This window comes from Mobula birostris, chromosome 23 (assembly GCF_030028105.1).
Source record: "Mobula birostris isolate sMobBir1 chromosome 23, sMobBir1.hap1, whole genome shotgun sequence".
Lineage (NCBI taxonomy): Eukaryota > Metazoa > Chordata > Chondrichthyes > Myliobatiformes > Myliobatidae > Mobula > Mobula birostris.
The window spans coordinates 12,660,903-12,682,235 of NC_092392.1; the positions used below are offsets into that span (position 1 = coordinate 12,660,903).

General features: G+C 44.9%; 1 protein-coding gene across 7 annotated transcripts in view; it reads right to left on the reverse strand.

Moving 5' to 3' along the window:
• flncb (filamin C, gamma b (actin binding protein 280)) overlaps nucleotides 1-20,486 on the reverse strand; it is a 66,534-nt gene extending 46,048 nt beyond the window's left edge. For 2 of the 7 annotated variants that reach the window (XM_072240995.1, XM_072240994.1), the window contains exons 1-2: nucleotides 19,959-20,486; nucleotides 1,319-1,567 (exon numbers count right to left, since the gene is read on the reverse strand). In XM_072240995.1, coding sequence (XP_072097096.1) covers nucleotides 1,319-1,567; nucleotides 19,959-20,295 — 586 coding nt within the window. In that variant the 5' untranslated portion in view covers nucleotides 20,296-20,486. The remainder of the gene's footprint in view (nucleotides 1-1,318; nucleotides 1,568-19,958) is intronic. The other 5 variants (XM_072240998.1, XM_072240997.1, XM_072241000.1 and 2 more) reach the window with 3 other exon arrangements.
• Nucleotides 20,487-21,333: the final 847 nt, after the last annotated feature.

Here is a 21,333-nt window from a genome sequence, read left to right on the forward strand (position 1 = left end):
AGGAGCTGGGACTGTGCCAGACCAGCTCACATCTGGTTCTCTTTATCCTTAATTGTATTTTGCTCTGCTAAACATTTCCAACATTGCCAGTTCAGCACTTTCAAACCCATCCCTTTGCTTCGTGGGCTCTCGGGAAGGTCCCAGTTCTCCATCACGTCCACAGTACTGCTACTTCATAGCCTTCGATGGTCACCTTCACCAACTGAGTCATTCTGGGAAATTGTGTCAAGTGAAGCATGAGGCGCTGCTGTGCACAACGAGAAGTGGGAGTAACCCACTTGACCCTTTTGCTTCTTCTGTCAATTAAGACCACATTTGACCTTTCACTTTCCAACACTAACTCCCATACATCTCGATTCCTTTAATATCTAAAAGCTATCAACTTTTCTTGAATAGACTTAACTGCCAAACCTCCACAGGCCACCCAGAGTGCAGCATTCCAATGACTCACTAACAAGGTGAAGAAATCTCATATTCTGAAATGCCAACAAAATATTTTGAGACTGTGACCCCTGGTTCTGGATAACTCTGTGGGAGAAACTGTCATCTCCATATCCATTGTCAGGCCCTGCATGAAATTTTTACATTTCAGTGAGATCATTTCTTATTTTTCAAGCCTCCAGAGAGCAAACAGCCCAATCTGCTCAATCATTGCTGAAGAGGGGTCTCAGACTAAAACATTGAATGTTTGCTCTTTTCCATGGATGTTGCCTGGCCTGCTGAGTTCCTCCAGCATTTTGTGCATGCTGCTTTAGATTTCCAACATCTGCAGGTTTTCCTCATGTCTGTAATGTCATCTTGTTTAACAAATCTACCAAACCAGGAGCCTATCCGGTGAACGATCACTGCACTCCCTGTACCATGACATATAATCACCTTCAAAGTGACAGCAGACTGGAGCACACTATTACGAACAGTCAGACCAGGTTTTTGCAAAATGGCAACAAGACATCGCTACCCTAATACACAAATCATCTCGCAATAAAGGCCAACATACTGTCTGGATTCATGTTGTTGTATGTAACACAACTTGCAGCAGTTTGTGCAGGTCCCCAACACAAACACATCAAAATTCTCAACACGTAACCATGCTGCCACCAATCCCAATGTTAACCCACACCTTTCTGTGCAGCTACACATCTGTAAAATCCTATGACCTTACTGATACTGTCAGTTTCTTCCATGACCTTGAGCACATAATGCAGCTACCTTCCAGTTGAAGCAAATCTTCCATTAATTCACCAGAATACACTCAGGTTTAAAAGCCAAGCTTGTTTGAAATAACTGCACTAACCCCACCACCCTCTGCCCCACCTACCTGGTGCACAGTTGTCAACCAGGGCACCCAGCGCCTTGCCATCCTGCCAGTCCCGGTTAAAGTTGGTGATGGGCAGCTGTGGGATCTTATTCTGGATCCATCCCAACAACCTCTGCTTGGGAGTCTGCTTCTTGATATCTTCCTCATCCTCATCCTCCCACATGGGCATAGAGATAGAATAATGGAGGATCAGAGTCCAGATCAGACCTAAGATAAGCTTCAGGTTCCCATCCACAATAGCCTTGCTGTCTGCAAAACACAAATCAGGACTTTGGTTAGCACTCAACACTAAAACTTCAGACAGTAATAAAGCTGACAAAGCACCCTGTCTGGTTGCATCAGCGTCTGGTATGGAGGGGCCACGGCACAGGATGAGAGAAAGCTGCAATAATGTTGTAAACTCAGCCAGCTCCACCATAAGCACTAGCCACCCCAGCATACAGGTCACCTTCAGAAAGGCAGCTCCCATCATTAAGGACCCTCGCCACCCAGAACATGCCTTTGCTCTTGTTGCTACCATCGAGGAGGAGGTACGGGTGACGGACAGACACTCAGCCTTTCAGAAGCAGCTTCCTCCCCTCCACCGTCAGATTTCTGAATGGACAGTGAACAAACGAACACTTCCTCAGTATTTCACCCCCCCCCCCCACTCTTTCTGCACTACTTATTCAATTTAATTTTCTTTCTTATATACCCTGGTCCCCGGTCAGACCCCACTTGGAGTTCTGTGCTCAGTTCTGGTTGCCTCACTACAGGAAGGATGTGGAAGTCATAGAAAGGGTGCAGAGGAGATTTGCAAGGATGTTGCCTGGATTGGGGAGCATGCCTTATGAGAACAGGTTGAGTGAACTCGGCCTTTTCTCCTTGGAGCGATAGAGGATGAGAAGTGACCTGATAGACGTATACAAGATAATGAGAGGCATTGATTGTGTGGATAGTCAGAGGTTTTTTCCCCCAGGGCTGAAATGGTTGCCACAAGAGGACACAGGCTTAAGGTGCTGGGGAATAGGTACAGAGGAGATGTCAGGGTTAAGTTTTTTAACTCAGAGAGTGGTGAGTGCGTGGAATGGGCTGCCGGCAATGGTGGTGGAGGCAAATACGTTAGGGTCTTTTAAGAGACTTTTGGATAGGGACACGGAGCTTAGAAACATAGAGGGCTATAGGTAAGCCTAGTAATTTCTAAGGTAGGGACATGTTCAGCACAACTTTGTGGGCCGAAGGGCCTGTATTGTGCTGTAGGTTTTCTAGTTTCTATACACTTTGTATTGTAATTTTTATTATGTACTGCTGCTGCAAAATAACAAATTTCATGACATGCATTATGCCAGTGATATTGTCTTCTTCAGATACAGAAAGGCACATGAATGGGTTGACACAGTAAACTTAAAAAGATCCAAGGAAATTATTCGGAAAGACTACAACTTGAATCTCTCCCCTTACTTTATGCGCAATTCATCTGTAGATTTCATCCTTACTTTCCTAAATTATTGGTGTGTGATATGTGTGTTATACACCTTGGTCAGGAGAAACGTCGTTCCGTTTGATGGTACACACTTATATAGCTAAATGATAAGAAACTTGACAAAACCGGTGTAGTCTGCATTGGGAGCATTTGATTAGGTAGTGGAGAGGATGTTTTGCTCTGTAACTAACCAATACTGTGCCAGAAAAGTATCATCCAAGATTAATTCCTAACTTCACCATCAGCAATAGTAACAGATACAGCCTTTTCCTACTAAGGAAGTGAAAGGATATCTAACTGGTAGAAGAGAAAGGAGGAACCAGTGGTTGTGTATTAAGACTTTCTGAAAGGTTCTCCTGATTGAGTAATGAGAATGGACAGAAAATAGAATAAATTTGGCTGTGAGCTTTCAAGTTGCTGCAGTAATCAGTAATGAGCTTCAGTTGTTCACATTGATGCTTTGGAGGAAGGACATCATTTATTAATGAAAGCAAGTTTGATGGCAGTGTGGTCAATGAGACTTCGGCAGGCTAAAGAAAATGCAAGGTTGTGGGTTGGTGAGAGTCTGTACCCAAATTGGCAATATCCCTCTGTAAAACACACGTCATAGTAATTTTGAGCAGAGATTATCACACATTAATAAATTAGTAAAAATAATTATGGCCTTTTTTTAAAAAAATTATTTATATGTATTCATTATTTCACTACTAATAAAAGTACAGACAGGCTGAAGTATTTAGAAACTGTCCCAAAATTATTAATATTAACCTTCTCAAAAAGAATTAAAACCACATTTCTAAATTGTATTGTTATTGTAACCATTTAAGATATGCAAGGATTGCAAAATATACCATCCAACATCACGTGTTCTGACAACCGTCCACCTGGCTCCAAGCTGGTGTGGGACATTTCCTGTGAAAACATCTCACTGCTCTTGGATTGTAAAAGAAAAACCATTTGCTGATTCACTTGACGGTAAAGATAATCATTATGCATCTTTTTTTTAAAATGGGTGGGGTTTTTAAAGAATTGAGGGTCAGCACTGCACGTGGAGAGCTGAAAAAAATTTTGCGGGTGCCCTCTCACTTGTTTAGAGGTACAGACGGTAACAGACCCTTCTGGCCCAGTGGGTTACTACCACCCAATTACACCAATGCAGCCGACTAACCTACCAACCCGTACGTCTTTGGACTGTGGGAGGAAGCCAGAGCACCCGGAGGAAACCCACAGAGTCACAGAGAGAACGTACAAGCTCCTTACAGACAGCGCAGGAATTGAACTCAGCCTGCTGGTGCTATAGAGTGCTATGAAAATCCACTACACTACCATACCTCCTCATCTGCCATAGATTTCCCATCCCTGTTAACGACGTGGCACATGGAACGAAATGTGGAAACAATGTGATCATTTTGGTTGTAAAAAAGAACTAGAATTGACTTTTAATAAATGGTTTAAAAAAAAACAAAAGGAAGGGCCGGTTGGTGGCACAACGACATTGGCGCCGGACCCGGGAGCGGAGGTTCCCGGGTTCGAAACTAGTCGGGTCTGCTCCCCAGCCGTGCTGGGTTGAGTGTCGAGATTGCAACTCGACCCCGGAAAATAAAGGGAAAATACTGCGAAAATGTCTGTGTGAGGAATGGCACGCCACACAGTCTCTCTCTCGCTCCGCGCCTTGTAAAATCTATGAAAAAGACATCATCACGGACGCACACAGGCACGCGCCAAACAAAAAATGTTAGTGCCCTTGTACAGTTGAAATGTCAGTAGTTCATGGGGATAGAATCAGCAATGGCATGGGATGGCAGGTTTGTCACATGAAGCAGGATGAAGTAGACTGGCCCCATGCTCAGGTTTGGAAGAACGAGATGTGGCTCCATTGAAACATTCGAATTCCTCACGAAAACAACAAACAACATTCAAATTCCTCACGAGGTTTGATAACAATGAGGTTTCCCCTGCTGCAGTGTTTGGAGCCAGGAATCAGCCTCTTCACATCAGACAAGAAACATTGTCACCCAAGTGGTTCGTGAAACTTTGGTACATTTCTCCACAAGACAGCTGTGGAGACTCAGCATATTTAAGGCAGGAATCAGTATTTGTAGAACTTAACTTAAGGCCTAGGTTATTGCAGGAAAGTGCAACTAAGGGAACGATTCTGCTTTATCTTATCAAATGGCAGGAACAACTCACTCACACTTCTCTCTCTCAAGCTCATGTGGCTCTCCCAATAAATCAGGTATTATTCACAGTAAAATTACAACATTGAATAAAAATTAAAAGTGAATTGTGGCCAGTGACCGTTCAAAGCTTGATCAAAACAAGTGCTGGAACCACCCGCCCCACCATGAGTAATTTTCTCCTTGCGAGCCACAACTTCCCAGCTGTTGCAGAGATCACTCTCACTCATCTGGGAGTTGCAGGCTGGGGCCACAGCCAGCAATGATATTTTCACTAATGTTCCAGTGCAGTCAGGCAGCAGATCCCAAGGATTTGAGAGCTAGTGCTTCCCTCCCCCTCCCGACACAGAATACAGGAGGATTTCCTCCAACACTATACCCGGCTTGGCAGAGCTCCCAGTGACCCTTACTGCTGTCACAGAAAGGAATACTGCTGTCAGATATTCCACAGGCAAGAAATTTCAAAAAAAAAAAAAAAATTTTTTTTTTCAAATTTCCACCAGTTTGCAGCCTTTGTCCAGATCATATCAGCCATCTGCCTCCAGCTCCCTGCATTCCTATCCAATTCCCTGCCCCACTCTGCTATCTAAGAGTGCAAGACATGGGGTAGCAAGCATTAACTAGAAAAAGCAAGTGCGAGTGAGGTGCAGCAAGTGTACTAGTCCGCACACATATTCCGCACAGATAGAAGGTGATGTAAAGTCCAAACTATTTGTTGAGACACAAGCTGACACAGAGGCTCATAAGGCTTCACTGAAGATTCATTCATACTTTACCATGAAAGGATACAGGCACACACAGGAACTACCTTTCCAAACAACCAACTCACTAGCAGTGAATAACCCATTCCCTAAGTTAACGACAATTCCATCCTTTATTCACGGAAAGCATTATTTATTTAAACTATGTCCCCATATATTTAAACAATGGACAGCCCTTGCTCTTAAAATGTACAATTGCACTAAATAGTTGTTATCCTGAATAAACTGATGCAGAGTTGTACCAAATAACCTTTACCCCAAATAAATAGCAACTCTGTATGTAGGGAGTTTACCCTAACAAGGAATAATTATATACAGTTAGATTATCGGTGACTTTTAACCTGAACAATAAGACTGTATATGGTTCAAAACCAAATCTCCATAGAAGTTGTATACCACAGGCTGCCTAGCCCTTCCTGCTGTGCCAATTCTTTACCAGAGCTCGCCAATTTGTCCCTGCTCTTTTCCCCTCACAGCTTTTCTTTTTCCCCCTTCAATTGTTTATTCAGCTCCCATCCACAAGTTGCAACTGGATCCGTTTCCAGACCCTTTCAGGCAATGCATTTCAAATCACTTTCCATAAGCTGCCTAGTGCTCGTCACTTACCTCAAATCTTTGTCCCCTGGTCACAAAGCCTGCCCCCCAAAAAATAAAAGTCCATCAAGTACCCTTTCGTCTTCAATAGAGAAGAATTCTCTGCTTCTCTGACCTTTCCGTGACCAGAAAGGTACCTCATCACTGGAAACAGTAGTGAGCCTCTCCTGCACCCCTCATTATCATCTTGCTATTGTATAATTATGCTGTGCTTGGAACCTATCCCACTAATGCAGAAGCTATACATGCTTTGTAAACTTTAGAATGCAACATTATGAAACTTAGCAAATTCCAAAATATCCTAAAAGCAAATTCTAGGCTCTACTCTCAGTGGCTACTTTATAAGATATACCTGATCATTAATGCAAATATCTAATCAGCTAATCTTGAGACAGCAGCTCACTGCATAAAAGTCTGCGGGCATGGGCAGAGGTTCAATTGTTGTTCAGACCAAACATCAGAATGGGGAAAAGAAACATGATCCAAGTGACTTTGATTGTTGTACGATTGTTGGTGCCAGGCGGGGTGGTTTGAGCATGTCAGAAACTGCTGATCGCCTAGGATTTCCACGCAGTTTCTAGAGTTTACAGAGAACGGTGCAAAAAACAAACCAAAAAAAAAAAAAAAAAAATTCCAGTGAGCAACAACTCTGAGTGAAAACACCTTGTTAATGAGAGAGGTCAGAAGAGAATGGCCAAACTGGTTCAAGCTGGCAGGAAGGTGACTGTAACTCAAATAACCCCATGTTCCAATGGCGGTGTGCAGAAAAGCATCTCCGAATGCTCAACATGTCAAGCCTTAAAGAGATGGGCTGCAGCAGCAGAAGACCGCACTGAGTTCCACTCCTGTACCTAATAAAGTGTCCACTGAGTGTATGTCGACTACAAAGGTTACATATGCATTAAGATTAGTCAGCCAGTAAAACATAAAATGACAATTAAGCTCACACTGGCTTTGGTTTTCCATCCAAAATGTATCACTTCCCTCTTCAATGCATGAATGATTACTTGCCCCACGACTCAGTTTCTGTGGTTAATCCACAACATTGGTTTTCAGTTTTGCGTGACCTGTAAACTTTGAACTGATCAACTATAGGAATGCCAGAGTCATTAAAACAACTCTTGTGCTAACCCTAGATCACCATTCGGTACGTCTCCTTGGTTTAGTTTATCACTCTCTACAGCTTTATGTTCCCCAGCCAAACCACTTCAACTTTGCTATGCAATGCTTACTTTAGCAAATGTCTTGTGTAAAAAAAACTTACAAACCAGACAACTCTCAATACCTCAAGCTAGCCACAAAACTTGACTAACATATTTGCCTTCCATTTATTCACTCAAGTGGTTATGTCTCTGATTTTCTACAAACACGTCCATACTGCAGACATTAAACTCACTGGGCTGAACAAACAGCTGCATAGCACGTGCTCCTTCAACCCGAAAAAAAATCCGAAGAAACACAGGCATCCATTGCAATGAATTGCATCCCTGCCAGTCTAAAATGTTCTACGCAGCCCAATCTGCATTGGTGCCCATGGGCTGGCATGGACATAGTGGGCTGAATGGCCTATTTCCCACCACTATTAGTACCACTAATCCCACCCATCAGCCCTAGTTCATCAAGCTGTAACTCACAGCCCAGTACTTTTCCCATGCAATGGGGTACCACTTTCAGCTGAAAAAAGACCTAGGAGCAGAATTAGGCCATTCAGCCCATTTTATCATGGCTGATCCTTTATTCCACTCAACCCCCTACACCTGCCCTTTCACCATATCTCTTGATGCCCCGATCAGGAATCTAACAACTTCTGTTTTAAATATACCCATGGACTTAGCCTCCACTGCAGTCCGTGGCAAAGCATTCCACAGATTCACCATTCTTCGGCTAAAAAAAAATCATCCTTACTTCTGTTCTAAAATGTCACCCCTCAATTTTGAGGCTGTGCCCTCTAGTTCTGGATACCCCCATACCCTACCCAGAGGAAACATCCTCTCCACATCCACCCCATCAAGTCCTTTTAACATTCGGTAATTTTCAATGGGATGCCCCCAACATTCTTCTAAATTCCAGTGAGTACAGGCCCAAAGCTGTCAAACGCTCCTCATTTGTTAACTCCTTCATTCCCGGAATCATCCTTGTGAACCTCCTCTGGACTCTCTCCAATGACAATACATCCTTTCTGAGATAAGGAGCCCAAAACTGTTGACAATACTCCATGTGCGGCCTGAGTAGTGTCCTTTAAAGCCTCAGCATTAAATCCTTGCTTCTATATTCTATTCCCTTTGAAATGAATTCCAACATTGCATTTGCCTTCTTTACCACAAATTCAACCTGTAAATTAACCTTCTGGAAGTCTTGCATGAGGATTCTCAAGTCCCTCTGCACCTCTGATTTTTGAACTTACTCCCCATTTAGATAATAGTCCGCACTATTGTTCCTTTTACCAAAATATATTATCATACATTTCCCAACACTATACTCCATCTGCCACTTTTTTGCCCATTCTTCCAATTTGTCCAAGTCCTGCTGCAATCGCATTGCTTCCTCAGCACTACCTAACCCTCCACCCATTTTCATATCATCCGCAAACTTTGCCACAAAGCCATCAATTCCATTATCTAAATCGCTGACAATGTGAAAAGTAGCAGTCCCAACACTGACCCAAGGAACACCACTAGTCATTGGCAGTCAACCAGAAAAGGCCCCCTTTATTCCCACTCACTGCCTCCTGCCTGTCAGCCATTCCTCTATCCATGCCAGTATCTTTCCCGGAATGCCATTGGATTTTATCTTGTTAAGTAGCCTCATGTGAGGCACCTAATCAAATACCTTCCGAAAATCCAAGTAAATGACATCCACTGCCTCTCCTTTGTCCTCCCTGCTGATTACTCCCTCATAGAATTCCAACAGATTTGTCAGGCAAGTTTTCCCTCTACAGAAACCATGCTGACTTTCACTTATTTTATCATTAGTCTCCAAGTACCTCGAAACCTCATCCTTAATAATAGACTCCAACACCATCCCCGACCACTGAGGTTAGGCTAACTGGCGTATAATTTCCTCTTTCGTCTTCCTCCCTTCTTAAAGAGATCATAAAGATCTTTCTACCAATTGAATTTACTCCTTGTTTGCAACCTCTCCACCAATACTCTTCCTACCCAGTATTTTATTCAGCACAATCGGATTTCCCCTTCAGCTTCGTCTGCTCCCAAGAAACAACCCCAGTATATTCAATCTTTCCTCGCAGCAAAAATTTTCCAGTGCTGGCAACTTTTTCAAAATCTCCTCTGCACCTTCTTCAGTGGAAGAATATCTTTCCTGTAAACGTAGTGACCAGAAGCCATACACAGAAACTCCAGTTGTGGTCTAGCTAGCATTGTATATAGTTTTGGCATCACCTCCCTACTCTTAGATTCTTCTAAGCTAATAAAAGAAAGAATCCCATATGGCTTTTTAACCACTACCTTTAAAGATCTATGACCATACTTCTGCCATGGAGTATTCTCTTTCCCAATGCACGGCTCCAAATACATTACCTCATTCCTCTGGATTAAGTTCCATTTGGCATTTTTCTGTCCAATTGTCTCTAAACCCTCTATATCATCCCCTGCTTTTCTACCTTCTCAGTCTAGGTTCAGTTTCTTATCCCCATGCCAAACTGGTTCATAAAAGCTTCCCTAAACAAGGCAAACCTACAGTGTGGCACCAGAAGCATAACATTACTCTTTAAAATCTGTTTGCAGGGCATCTTTACTTCTGTAGTGTGGGCACGTGGCCAAGTGGTTAAGGTACTAGACTAGCGACCTGAAGGTCGTGAGTTCGAGCCCCAGCCGAGGGAACATGTTGTGTCCTTGAGCAGGGCACTTAATCACACATTGCTCTGCGACGACACTGGTGCCAAGCTGTATGGGTCCTAATGTCCTTCCCTTGGACAACATCGGTGTCGTGGAGAGGGGAGACGTGCAGCATGGGCAACTGCTGGTCTTCCATATAACCTTGCCCAGGCCTGCGCCCTGGAGCGTGAAGACTTTCCAGGCGCAGATCCATGGTCTCGGAAGACTAACGGATGCCTTTACTTTACTTCTATATTTAATACATTACGTTGTTAGTATCATTGTGGACCAGGTCCCTTGGTATTTCAGCCTTCCCCTGCACAGTTTGCTGAGCCACTCTATGGTATTCTTACCTTGGCACCAGGGTGGTAGGGTACCATCCCAGAATTACACCTGCAACACAGAAGCACTGTCCGAGAGATACTTCCACTATCATTGCTCTCCTCCCTGCCTGCAGAGTTGATTCACCCATTGGCACTGAATGCATTGCACATGGGAAAAACCTCTCCCCTCAGTACTGAGGACCAAATACTGATTTAGCCAGCTCATCCCTCAAGGATGTAGAAGCCCACAAGAACTCAAAGTCTACATTCCTTTTTTTCAAGCCTGTCCTCTGGGTGCTCCTGTTTCTTCCCACTGCCCAGAGATTTGCTGGTTTGTGGGTTAATTGGTCATAGTAAATTGCCCTGTGACAAGACTAGGGTTAAAATGGGGGTTGCTGGGTGGTGCAGCTGGAAAGGCCTATTTTGTACTTACTCTCTAAACAAACAATCAGTCAGTCCATTGAGCCAAGGGACAGTCATCTCCAGAAACATGTTATCCACTCAATACCATGACCACATCATCAGCCGCCAGCCAAGCTCCAAAACCCAGAGCCCAGACTCCCTGAGCCAACATGTCCTGCACTCGCGTCTGTCCAAAATACAGGAATTGCCCCGAAATTTCTGTGCGACACAGGATGTGTATTCCGTCAGTCAGAGGTGCCCTGCCCCTCTAATAAATTAAACCACCAAACAAAAATAAACAGCTTAAAAAAAGAGCAACCCACCTATCAGCACTTTTACTTGTAGTGACATCACTCAGCCCAAGCATCTTACTGCCCTTAGGTCACTCCTTACTTCTGACAGCAGCTCATGGATAACACTCCTTCCTCCACTTCACCAAAACGTACAGAAGCAATACTCTGAAACTCTGCTAATGACAGAGGTGACAGAGGTGACAGGGGTGAGGCAGCTAGGAGAGCGAAGTCTGGGAGGATATCCAGACAAGCACTTGAATTGCCATGACATTGAGAGCGATAGACCAAGAGTGACACAGTGGTGTAGCAGATCACGCAATCGCTTTATACTGCCAGCGATAACCGATCGGGGTTCAATTCCCGCTGCTGTCTGTACGTGCTCTTTTTCCCCATGACTGTGTAGGCTTTTTCCAGCTGCTCCGCTTTCCTCCCACATGCCAGAGATGTGGAGTTAAGGTTACGAGTTATGGGCATGTTATGTTGGTGCCAGAAGCGAGGCAAGACTCGTGAAATGCGTCGTTTCCATCAAACAAATCAGCGAGGAACGTACCCTAGCACAATGGTCATTGACTTGATTTGATGCCAACAACACATTTCACCGCATGCTTCAATAAACGTGTGAGAAATTAGGTTAATCCTGATCTTTCGACTGCTTGCAGATTGCGGTAGTGTAGGTGCATACCGATGATTGAGAGACATGGTCGTCCCAAGGACCCGTTTGTGCACTGCGGAACACCTTCACTACATCCACTCTACTAACTCAGTGCTAAAAGCCTCTATTAGATCAGTCTTTCCCTTTCAAGACAGAGAGCCAAGGCCAGCCTGGTCTTTTTTGATTGGTTTCCAATATAATGAATTTTCCCATTTTCTTCAGTGTCTTACATTATTTAACAGTCTGAGAGCCTGGTATGTGTCACTAACCACTAACTTCAAAAACATGCTCATGAGCAACTATTGCATCCATTTCATGTCCAAGTTTAGACGATCCACTGGCCTGCAGGCTGCCACAGCTGGTTTGCAGCCAGTGAGTCCGTCTCGGTTGAAGGGGGAGCCCCGGCTGGTGTGGGATAGGAACCCCACTGTACAATGGAGCATGTGTATGGGGTGTGTTAAATGAAGATCAGCAAAAATAAAAACAAAGCAGGAATTTAGATAATATTATCGTATTATCCTGGCTGACCATTCCCGGCTACCAGACCCACAACATCACCAAATCTCTTACAAATAAGATCAACTTTAGTTCATTCACGTGTGCCATATATCAAAACATACAGCGAAAGGCGTAACCTTGCATCAATGACCGACACAGTCAGAGGATTGTGCCTGCAAGCGTCACCATGCTTCCAGCGTTAATATGGCACGTCCCCAACTCGTGATCCCTGCCTGAACATCTTTGCCGTGTGGAAGGAAATGAGAACATCCAGAGGAAACTCTCCCAGTTGCAGGGAGAATGAACAAACCCTTGTGGGCCAAAGGGCCTGTATTGTGCCTTAGGTTTCTTTTTCCCCTATAAACCCCTTACAGACTACGGCAGGAATAGAAACCCCATCAGTGATCTCTGATACTGTAAAGCAACCGCACTAACCACTAAGTCACTGTGCCCACCCGAATGCTCTTCAGCATCATGAAATAAATTTACTTCCTCCAAGGCTTGAATCAAATATTTGTTCTCCATTGCCTTCTGTGGTAGAGAATTTGCAGGTTCACCACCTCTAGGTGAGAATTTATCCTAAACTGTTTTAAATAAATAATCCAAATCCTGAGACTTTGACCCTAGTTCTATTATCTAGCCATCAGAAGCATCTCCCTGCATATAGTCTGTGTGGTTCCATTAGGATTTTAGAGGTCTCTTTGTCATCTCCATTCATCTTCCTAAACTCTAGTGTACGCAGACCTAATCTTTCTTCAGATGTCAGTGCTACCTTCCCAGGAATCAGTTGGCTTGAACTTGGCTACACTCCCTCCATGGCAGAAACATCTTTTCTCACTCCAGAGGTTGGATCACCAAAGCCCTGTGTAGCTGCAGCAAGACATCCTTGTTTGTGTGCCCTAATCCTAATGTGCGACTTGGCTTCCTGAATGCTTGCTGCATCCCAACACTCATTTTCGGTAACCTGGGCGCAAGGACACACAGCTCTTTTCACACCTTCCCTTTCTCCCTACCACCAGCCAGATAACACTCTTTCCATCTTTAAACACCAAAGCAGATGATCTCCTTTGTCCATACTAAACTGCTTCTGCCAAGCACTTGCACACTCACCCAACTTTGAAAGTCACACTGGAGCCTTTCTACATCCTCTTCACAGCTCATCAACAGCTATCCCACCCGCTATCCTCAAAACATTGGCTCACGTGGACATGAGGGAAAGCGGCATGTAGATCTTGCATCTGAAATCAGGGAGATGCGCAAAGGACAGCTAGGCTCCAAACACCAATTCCTGTGGTATCCAGATAGTTACTGCCTGCCTCCCCGAAAAGGTTTATCCCAAATGTTTTCTATTAGCCTACTGATCCGCCTTTATCTGATCTACGCATTACATTTCCAAACAAAAAGCCAGCAGATTTGTTAAGCACTAATTCCCTTTCACAAGCCCATGCAGACTTTGTTAAATCTTGTCAACACTTTTCAAGTATCAATAAAAAGACGTCATAATTTTCTCCACTGCCAACATTAGACTTACTTTATCTTAAATATATACAATTCCATGCTCCGCCCTTCCTCTTTGCATTAAAAATAAGTGGAGTTACATTTGCTAACCTCCAGTTCGCAGAAACTGCTCCAGAGTACAAAGAGTTTCTGGAGATGACCACTTTCTTTTCAGGGCCATTTCCTTTAGCACTCTGAGATAGAGATTGATCAGGGCTTGATAACCTGACAATTTTACAGCAAGGGAGATTAAGGGCAGCTCAGAAGCATAGCAGTGGGGCATAACATTTTACAGTGCCAACGACCTAGGTTCAATTCCCACCGCTGTCTGTGAAAAGTTTGTGTGTTCTCCCGTGACTACCTGGGTTTCCTCCGGGTGCTCCGGTTTCCTCCCACATTCCAAAGACATACAGGTTAGCGTTAGTAAGCTGTATGCACGCTATGTTGGTGCCAGAAGTGTGGCAACACTTGCAGGCTGCCTCCAGCACATCCTTGGATTGTGTTGGCTGTTGGCACAAACAACGCACTTCAGCGTCTAGATGCGCACGTGACAAATAAAGCTAATCCTTAAACCATTTCCTCATGACTACGGATTTTCTTCTGTTTCTGCCTGTCACTTTAACTTATCTGGGAGGTTCCTGTGTCCCCCTTTGTGAGGACACAACCAACGTACGAGTTAAATTGTTCTGCTACTTCCTGTTACAAGTTGCACCATCTCTGATGGCAGAGCACCTCCAGTTATCCTGTTACCATTTCAGATATTCAGGAGGTTTTTAATGATCCTTGCAAGCTTACTCTTGTACTCCAGCTTCTCTCTCAAATATTTCTTTGTCGTCCTTTGCTCAGAACAAAGGGTGCTCAGCCTGGAACTTTATGATCAATTTTTCATTCATTCCCTGGACCCTGCCTGGTGTGCTGACCCTCAAGGCCAATTTATACCTCTGCGTCAAATCGACACCATAGGTATGGCGTAGCTGCGTACCCTACGCCGTAGCCTGACGAGCACCTCCCCAAAAATGTAATTACACGTCGCGGCGATGCAGAGCACAACAACTACGCTGCAATAGCTTCCCATTGGGCAAATGAAGGGCAGGGAAGGAACTCTGGCTGCAATACTTTCCATAAAGCTTTACAGACCTCCAAAATTATGGAGGACCCTGTGCTTGACGCCAGTTTGTAGCTATCTGCTACAGCCTGTTGACTTCCACCTGAAGCTAAAACTCGAATGGTGATTGCCAGTCTCTGAGTATACTGTGCGTACACTGATGCGAAATAAATGGTTGGAGACGATGAACCAAATCGTCAAATCTACCTGCCGACATCCGAAAATATTTGAAATGCATTTCCTCGTCCATGTCTCTCAGTGGCCGGACAAGCACAGAAAATTCACCCTCCTTCAGTTTCAGTCGCCATTGTTTGAAGTTTGAGTTTCTTCGTGTTGAGTTTCAACACAGTGGCATAGAAACCCCACCGCCAACTAGCGTTTTGGTGGTGAATTGCAGAGCGATGCAGACACACCAACGCACGAGTATAAATGCTCACAACGGAGTAGCCCACTTGCGTAGGCTACGGTGTAGGTTACTACGCAGAAGTATAAATCAGTCTTTAGTTCACTGCTAAGAATCCAGCACCTGCAGTGGTTCAGAATAAGCAAATCAATTCCATGCAACAGGCAGTCAACCAGCTCAAACACTGTGACGCACAGCACGCCAGTGGCGTCAGCCTGCTCACGAGCGCCAGAAGCAGAGAAATCGCAAAATCCTTCAGAAGTGACTTAAACAACCACAGGGATTCTTGAAGGAAGACAAATGTCAGACAGCAAATCAAAGACAGAGCAGGCCATTGTTTTCGGCAGCATGAATTTTGTTGAATGTGTTCTCAATATTATTTGCCTAATTGTTTATTTAGAGATACAACACAGAACAGGCCCTTCTGGCCCTTCGAGCTGCACCAACTCAGCAACCCAACAACATAACCCTAGCCTCATTGCAGGACAACTTACGACCAATTAACCCACCAATTGGTACATCTTGGTACAGTGGGAGGGAACAGGAGTACCCGGAGGAAACCCACGCGGTCACAGGGAGAATGTACAAACTCCTTATTTGTTTACTTATCATTATGAGTTTTTGTTTGTAAGTGCATAGGTTGTCTTCTTCTGCACATTGGTTTGCTTGTGCAGAGTTTTCCAGTGACTTGATTTTTTTTTTGTATCTAGTCTGAATGCCCACAAGAAAAATGAGTCTTGGGGTAGTATAAGGTGACACATATGTACTTTGAACTGTAAGAATATTTTGGCAAAGTGCTAAAAAGTGCTGGGTGGTGATAGGGGTGGGGTGTTTAGTACAGACAGATCAAAACACTCTCAGAAGAAAGAGAAAAGACCTTTCAGACAGGACGTCACTCAGATTCTGAAAAAAAGATGCAGCAGGCAAGGACGACAGGGAACCACCAAACACTCGTAGAGTTGGGAAAGGATCAAAAGTGGCTGCCAGCCATTCACCACAGGGCCCAGACCACAACTCGCAGCACTTAAAAATCCAGCCCACAAGATCCATCTCAGCCAGGCAGTGGCCCAGAGGATAAATCTGCAGGCAGGATTTTGTCTCGGCCTTCTTCAGCCAGTCAACGTGCCACTTTTTGAAGATATACAACTTAGGCAGCAGGGCATTGACTATCTCACACACGCAGTCAGAGATGGCAGGGCACGGGCACCAGTATCCCCGTCTGCACCGAAGCTGCTGTAAGATAAGCGCGTCGGCCCCCGGGGAGCCTCAAGCGTTGGACAGTGTCGTGCGAACACAGCAGGCGGGCTCTCGGAAGGAGCGGCTCTGGGAGAGAGCTGAGTGACATGGTGAGCTGTCAGCCTCCAAGGTTATCACTGACACATTCCTGCCAGCTGCCCAAGCAGCTGTATATAGCTCCTGAGCTCAGCCCAGGCTGGGGGGAGGGAGGCAGGAGAGCAGCTTGGGACAGGCGTGACTTTGCAAATGTGTCAGGAATATTCTGGAAGGGCAACCCACAAGACCACATGTGATGCGAGGACAGCTGGAGCCTGGGAGCTACCGATGGGGCTGACTTCCTGACTGGATATTTTATGGGTGGGGGTGAAGTGGAGACAAGACTGTGGAAGGGTAAAATGCAAAGGAAAAGCAGGAACAAGAACAAAGTACTGTCAACTGAGCCTTGTGACAATGGATCAATTGACTGATTTTTTTGTTTGAATGACCCAAACACGCTCAAGTGATCAAATAGTTCATAGCTAGGCTTCCATTGCCAATCTCAAGAGATCCCAAGACAGCTTGTGACTCTGCTCCAAGATTAAATGAGCTGTATAGTTGATATAAGGTTGAAGATTGGGAGCCTCTCTGCCTAGAATTCAAAGTCTGAGATTGAAATTGTGATCCAAAGATTGTGAACAAATGCAAGGGTCACTTTCAACCATGGGCAGCAGGATTTACAGATTTTTCTCCACACCAGACACCTAGAGAAGGTCACTGCAATGTGATATTTTGGATTCCCATTTGGTAATTTCCAATTTGTATAGAAGCGATTTATTTTGATTTGGAGATACAGCACAGTAACAGGTATTTCCAGCCCAACAAGCCCATGCTACCCCGCACATCCATGCGACTATTAACCTACTAACCTGCAAGTCTTTTGGAATGTGGGAGGGAACCGAGGCACTCAGGGGAAAACCCTTGCAATTATGGGGCAAACGTACAAACACTTTACAGACTGCAGCAGAACTGAACCCAGGCCGCTGACACTGTAAATGCATTACACTAGCCGTTATTGACAGAGAGCACCCGAGTGATAGTCAGGTGGATTTTACATGTACTTTGATCCCGTTAGATTCAAGAGCTGCTACTAATGAACATGAACCAGGAAAGTGGAAAGAGGTGGAAGTCACTTCCCCACCAACCCTGCTACTACAACAGCAGCATGTATTTAACAGTGTCTTCAACGTAGCTAAGCTGGCCAAGGAACTTCACAGGATTAGCTAACAGAACAAAAATTGACATCAAGCAACAGGTGACAGAAAGTTTGGTCAAAGATAGTTTTTGAGAAGAAAGGAGGTAAAAAGGCTTAGGGGAGGAATACTAGGGCATAGGTCAACAGCTGAAGGCACAGTACAAGGGGAGGTGATTAAAATGAGGATGCACAAGAGGCTAGAACTGGAGGGATTAGTATCCAAGAGAGAGCTGCGGAGCTGGACTAATCACGGATGGGCCAGTGGGTACTGGGGTGACACTGAAGTAGGGCAGTGAGCGCTGAACAGCAGTTTGGGGCAAGCAAAAGTTTACAAAGAGTGGCAGAAGGAAGGCTATCCAAAATCATTTAAATATTCAATTTTAAAAACTGGTACTGTTAATGGTTTCAACAGCAGATGGACAGAGGCAGGGGTAAGCAGGTGATGATACAGAAAGAGATAGACAGTGATCAAGAGAATGGGAAGTTCAGCCTTTTTCCAGTTGGAATATTGAAGATGCAAGCAGACTGGGACCCTGATTAAAAGAAAGATTACATTTCTAGTATATTGTTTTTAGCCTCAGGTTACCCCAAGGCTTTTTTATAGCCCAAGTAAATACAAAGAGTACTCAGTTTTGGAAAGATGACATGGTCCTATAGCAAACAGCCAAAAAAAAGAGGCTATTTTAGGGCTGTTCATTGAAGAATATTTATTTTCTTTTACAAAGCCCCACAGGAGGTTTAAGTCGGTGTGGGTAGAATCTCTGCTCAATGCTTCACCAGGGAGAAAGCAGCTATGATAGAATTGGACTGGACTGACGCAGTCTAGATTTTTGTGAAGTTTAAATATGAATCCACAACTTTGGAGATTCAGTCATCCATCCACCCCAAATGAACCACAAGGCACCAAGATCTATGTCAGCCTCACTAAGTCTTGAGGATCCAGAGGTGAAGTTAGTTCTCAATGTCATTAACAACGTTCCTTTTTCAGCAAGATTAGTCTATCCAAAAAAAAATCAAGGACTGGCCCTGCTATATCATTACAAGGTCTCAGCCAATCTACTGTGACCACAGTTCAAAACTGATTGACTGTAAAGCATGAATGAAAGCAAGAAATTTGCCTAAAAGAAAGATTCCAACAACAAAAATCGTGACTGTAGCCACTAATGCAGATGATTGAGGTAAAAATATAGCCCAGTACAATGAAGAGAACTCCACTACTCTTGCTGCAGAGACCGGGACTCAATCCCAGCCTCAGGTGCTACCTGTGTGGGGATTTTCACAATCACCCCGTGACCTCCTGGTGCTCCAAATGCCACCCTTCCTCCAACATCCCAAAGACATACTGGTCAGTTAACCAGCCACTATGTATTGCCCCTTAGTGCTGGCAAGTAGTAGAAGGGTTTATAGGGATACCAGAGTATGTTTTATATGGCTACAAGAAGAAAGGGGAGGGATTTCTCCTTTGAGAGCTAGCATGGAACCCATGGGCTGAATATCTTCCTACTGTATCAGAACAAGCTACCAAAAGAGACAAGGGATCCAACAACACTCACAGCTTCACAAAATCCCCCTATGCCAATAACCTTCTGACTCACCCAATGGGTAAAGTTGGTTGGTCTCTTCACTCTCATGCTAAGTAACTTCTTTTACCTCAAGCAGTGCTGGCTATTGCTGAGACACAAGATTCTGTACAAACAGAAATCCGTCCCAAGTTAATATTACATAATTTGTATAATGACCCAGTGCAAAGGTAGCCAATCTGCCCTCCTATTTGATAGAACCAGTTTCTTTCATTTCCCTTCTCTTGTCCATTGATCAGGTCACACTCTCCTTAAGATATACAGTATATACCCAATTCTCCGCCAAGGTCTTAACAATTTCCCTCCACCTCCCCCCATCTTTCTAGACTCCATCCCATCACAATAACTTGCTATAATTATAATCACTCTGTTTCTCTCATTCATCACTTCCAATGCCTGCTCCTAAGGACCACAATGCCTCTGGGGGAGCTGCCCACCGTAAAAGTTAAACGCGAAGTTTGATGAAGGGTGCCTGCACCTTGTTGAGCGGGGTGGTCTTGGATTTGACACCTGGATTGGCCAGCGCGCCATTAGAGGAGATGAGGGTGGGAGGGGGATTGGGAAGCCACGCGCCAGAGCAGACGTGTTCCTACCGATAGAGACTAGTTTAATCCTCTCTCTGTCCAGGAACTCCAGGGCCACCGACACGTTCTCCAGCTTCATCTGACGGAAGTTGGGCCGCGAGTGGTACTTTCTGTACATCTTCTTCTGGCTCAGGACCTCAAGGAGGGCGATCAGCCTCAGACCGTCGCTGAGGTCCTTCTGCAAGTCACCGATCCGCTTGTTCACGCATTTGAGGTGCTCATTACACCAACGGGTGAACGTGTTCTGCTGGATCTTCTTCCAAGGCGCGTCCTCCGCCAGGTCCTTCTCGGTTGCTGGCATCTCTGAGTCGTCCTGACCGTTGGTGGTTAGTCCGTGATGATCCATCGCAGTGGTGGGAACCGGTCTCTAAAACTTTGCCCAAACTTTGCGAAGAGTACTCGAATCCGCTGCCGTCAGTGGAGGCGTCCGCGTTTACCTCTTCTCAGCGCTGCCCACACCGCCCGAAGGCTACTCTCCTCGGCTCTCTCTCGCCGAATGATAGCGCTCCCAGCCCAGCCGCACTTTTTAATAAGCGACGGCTGCTCCGAGTTCACGTCAGAGCCCAGGATCGCCAGGAATCCCGAGGCTATGCCCATATATAAACCCCGCACCGAATTAACTGCTCCCGGCCCGCGGCGACCCGCCCCTCCCGCCAGTGGGGCTAATCATAGCCGCCCCGCTCATTGGGCAGAGCTGCTCACTCCGGCCTTATTTTTAGCACAATAAGCGTTCGAGGGAGGAATGGGTTAATCAGACTCCTCCCAGTGTGTGCAGTGGATGAGTTTACCAGGGAAGGGGTCTATCCTAGTACATCCCACTTTATTCTATGAGTTAATCAACTCTCCAGAGGCAGAAGTCGCCACTCAGAGTATTCAATGGGTTAACTTTCAAGGAGAGGAAGGTTAGTTAGTCTGCACTTATACGGTATTCAATGGGTTAACCCTAGTTTTGAGTTAACTTGCCTCCTTACCCCAACTCCACTCTTTCAACTGCTAACTCTCCACCGAACTATTAACCTAACCCTCTCATTCAATAGGCTCACTCCCCTAAGGAAAGGATTACAGTGTATTTAGTGGACAAACTCGCCATGGGTTGGAGTTGGTTATTCCCTCCTTTGAATATAGTGGATTAGCTCTCTCCAGGGAAAGGGCAAATCTACCCCTTGTCCCCTTTGTATTCAGTGTGTTACCTCTCCAGATTCAAGTAAATCTGCCCCCAAATCCACTTCCATTCATTTTTAGAGAGATTGAGAGATTAACCTGGGCTTCTATCCCATTGAAATTTCTCCAAAATGTATTTTACATCATCCAACCCCTCCCCCACACCCCTTTTCTTTTCCCCATTCCCCAGATGTGGTTGGATTCCTGCAACAGGAAGTAAGGG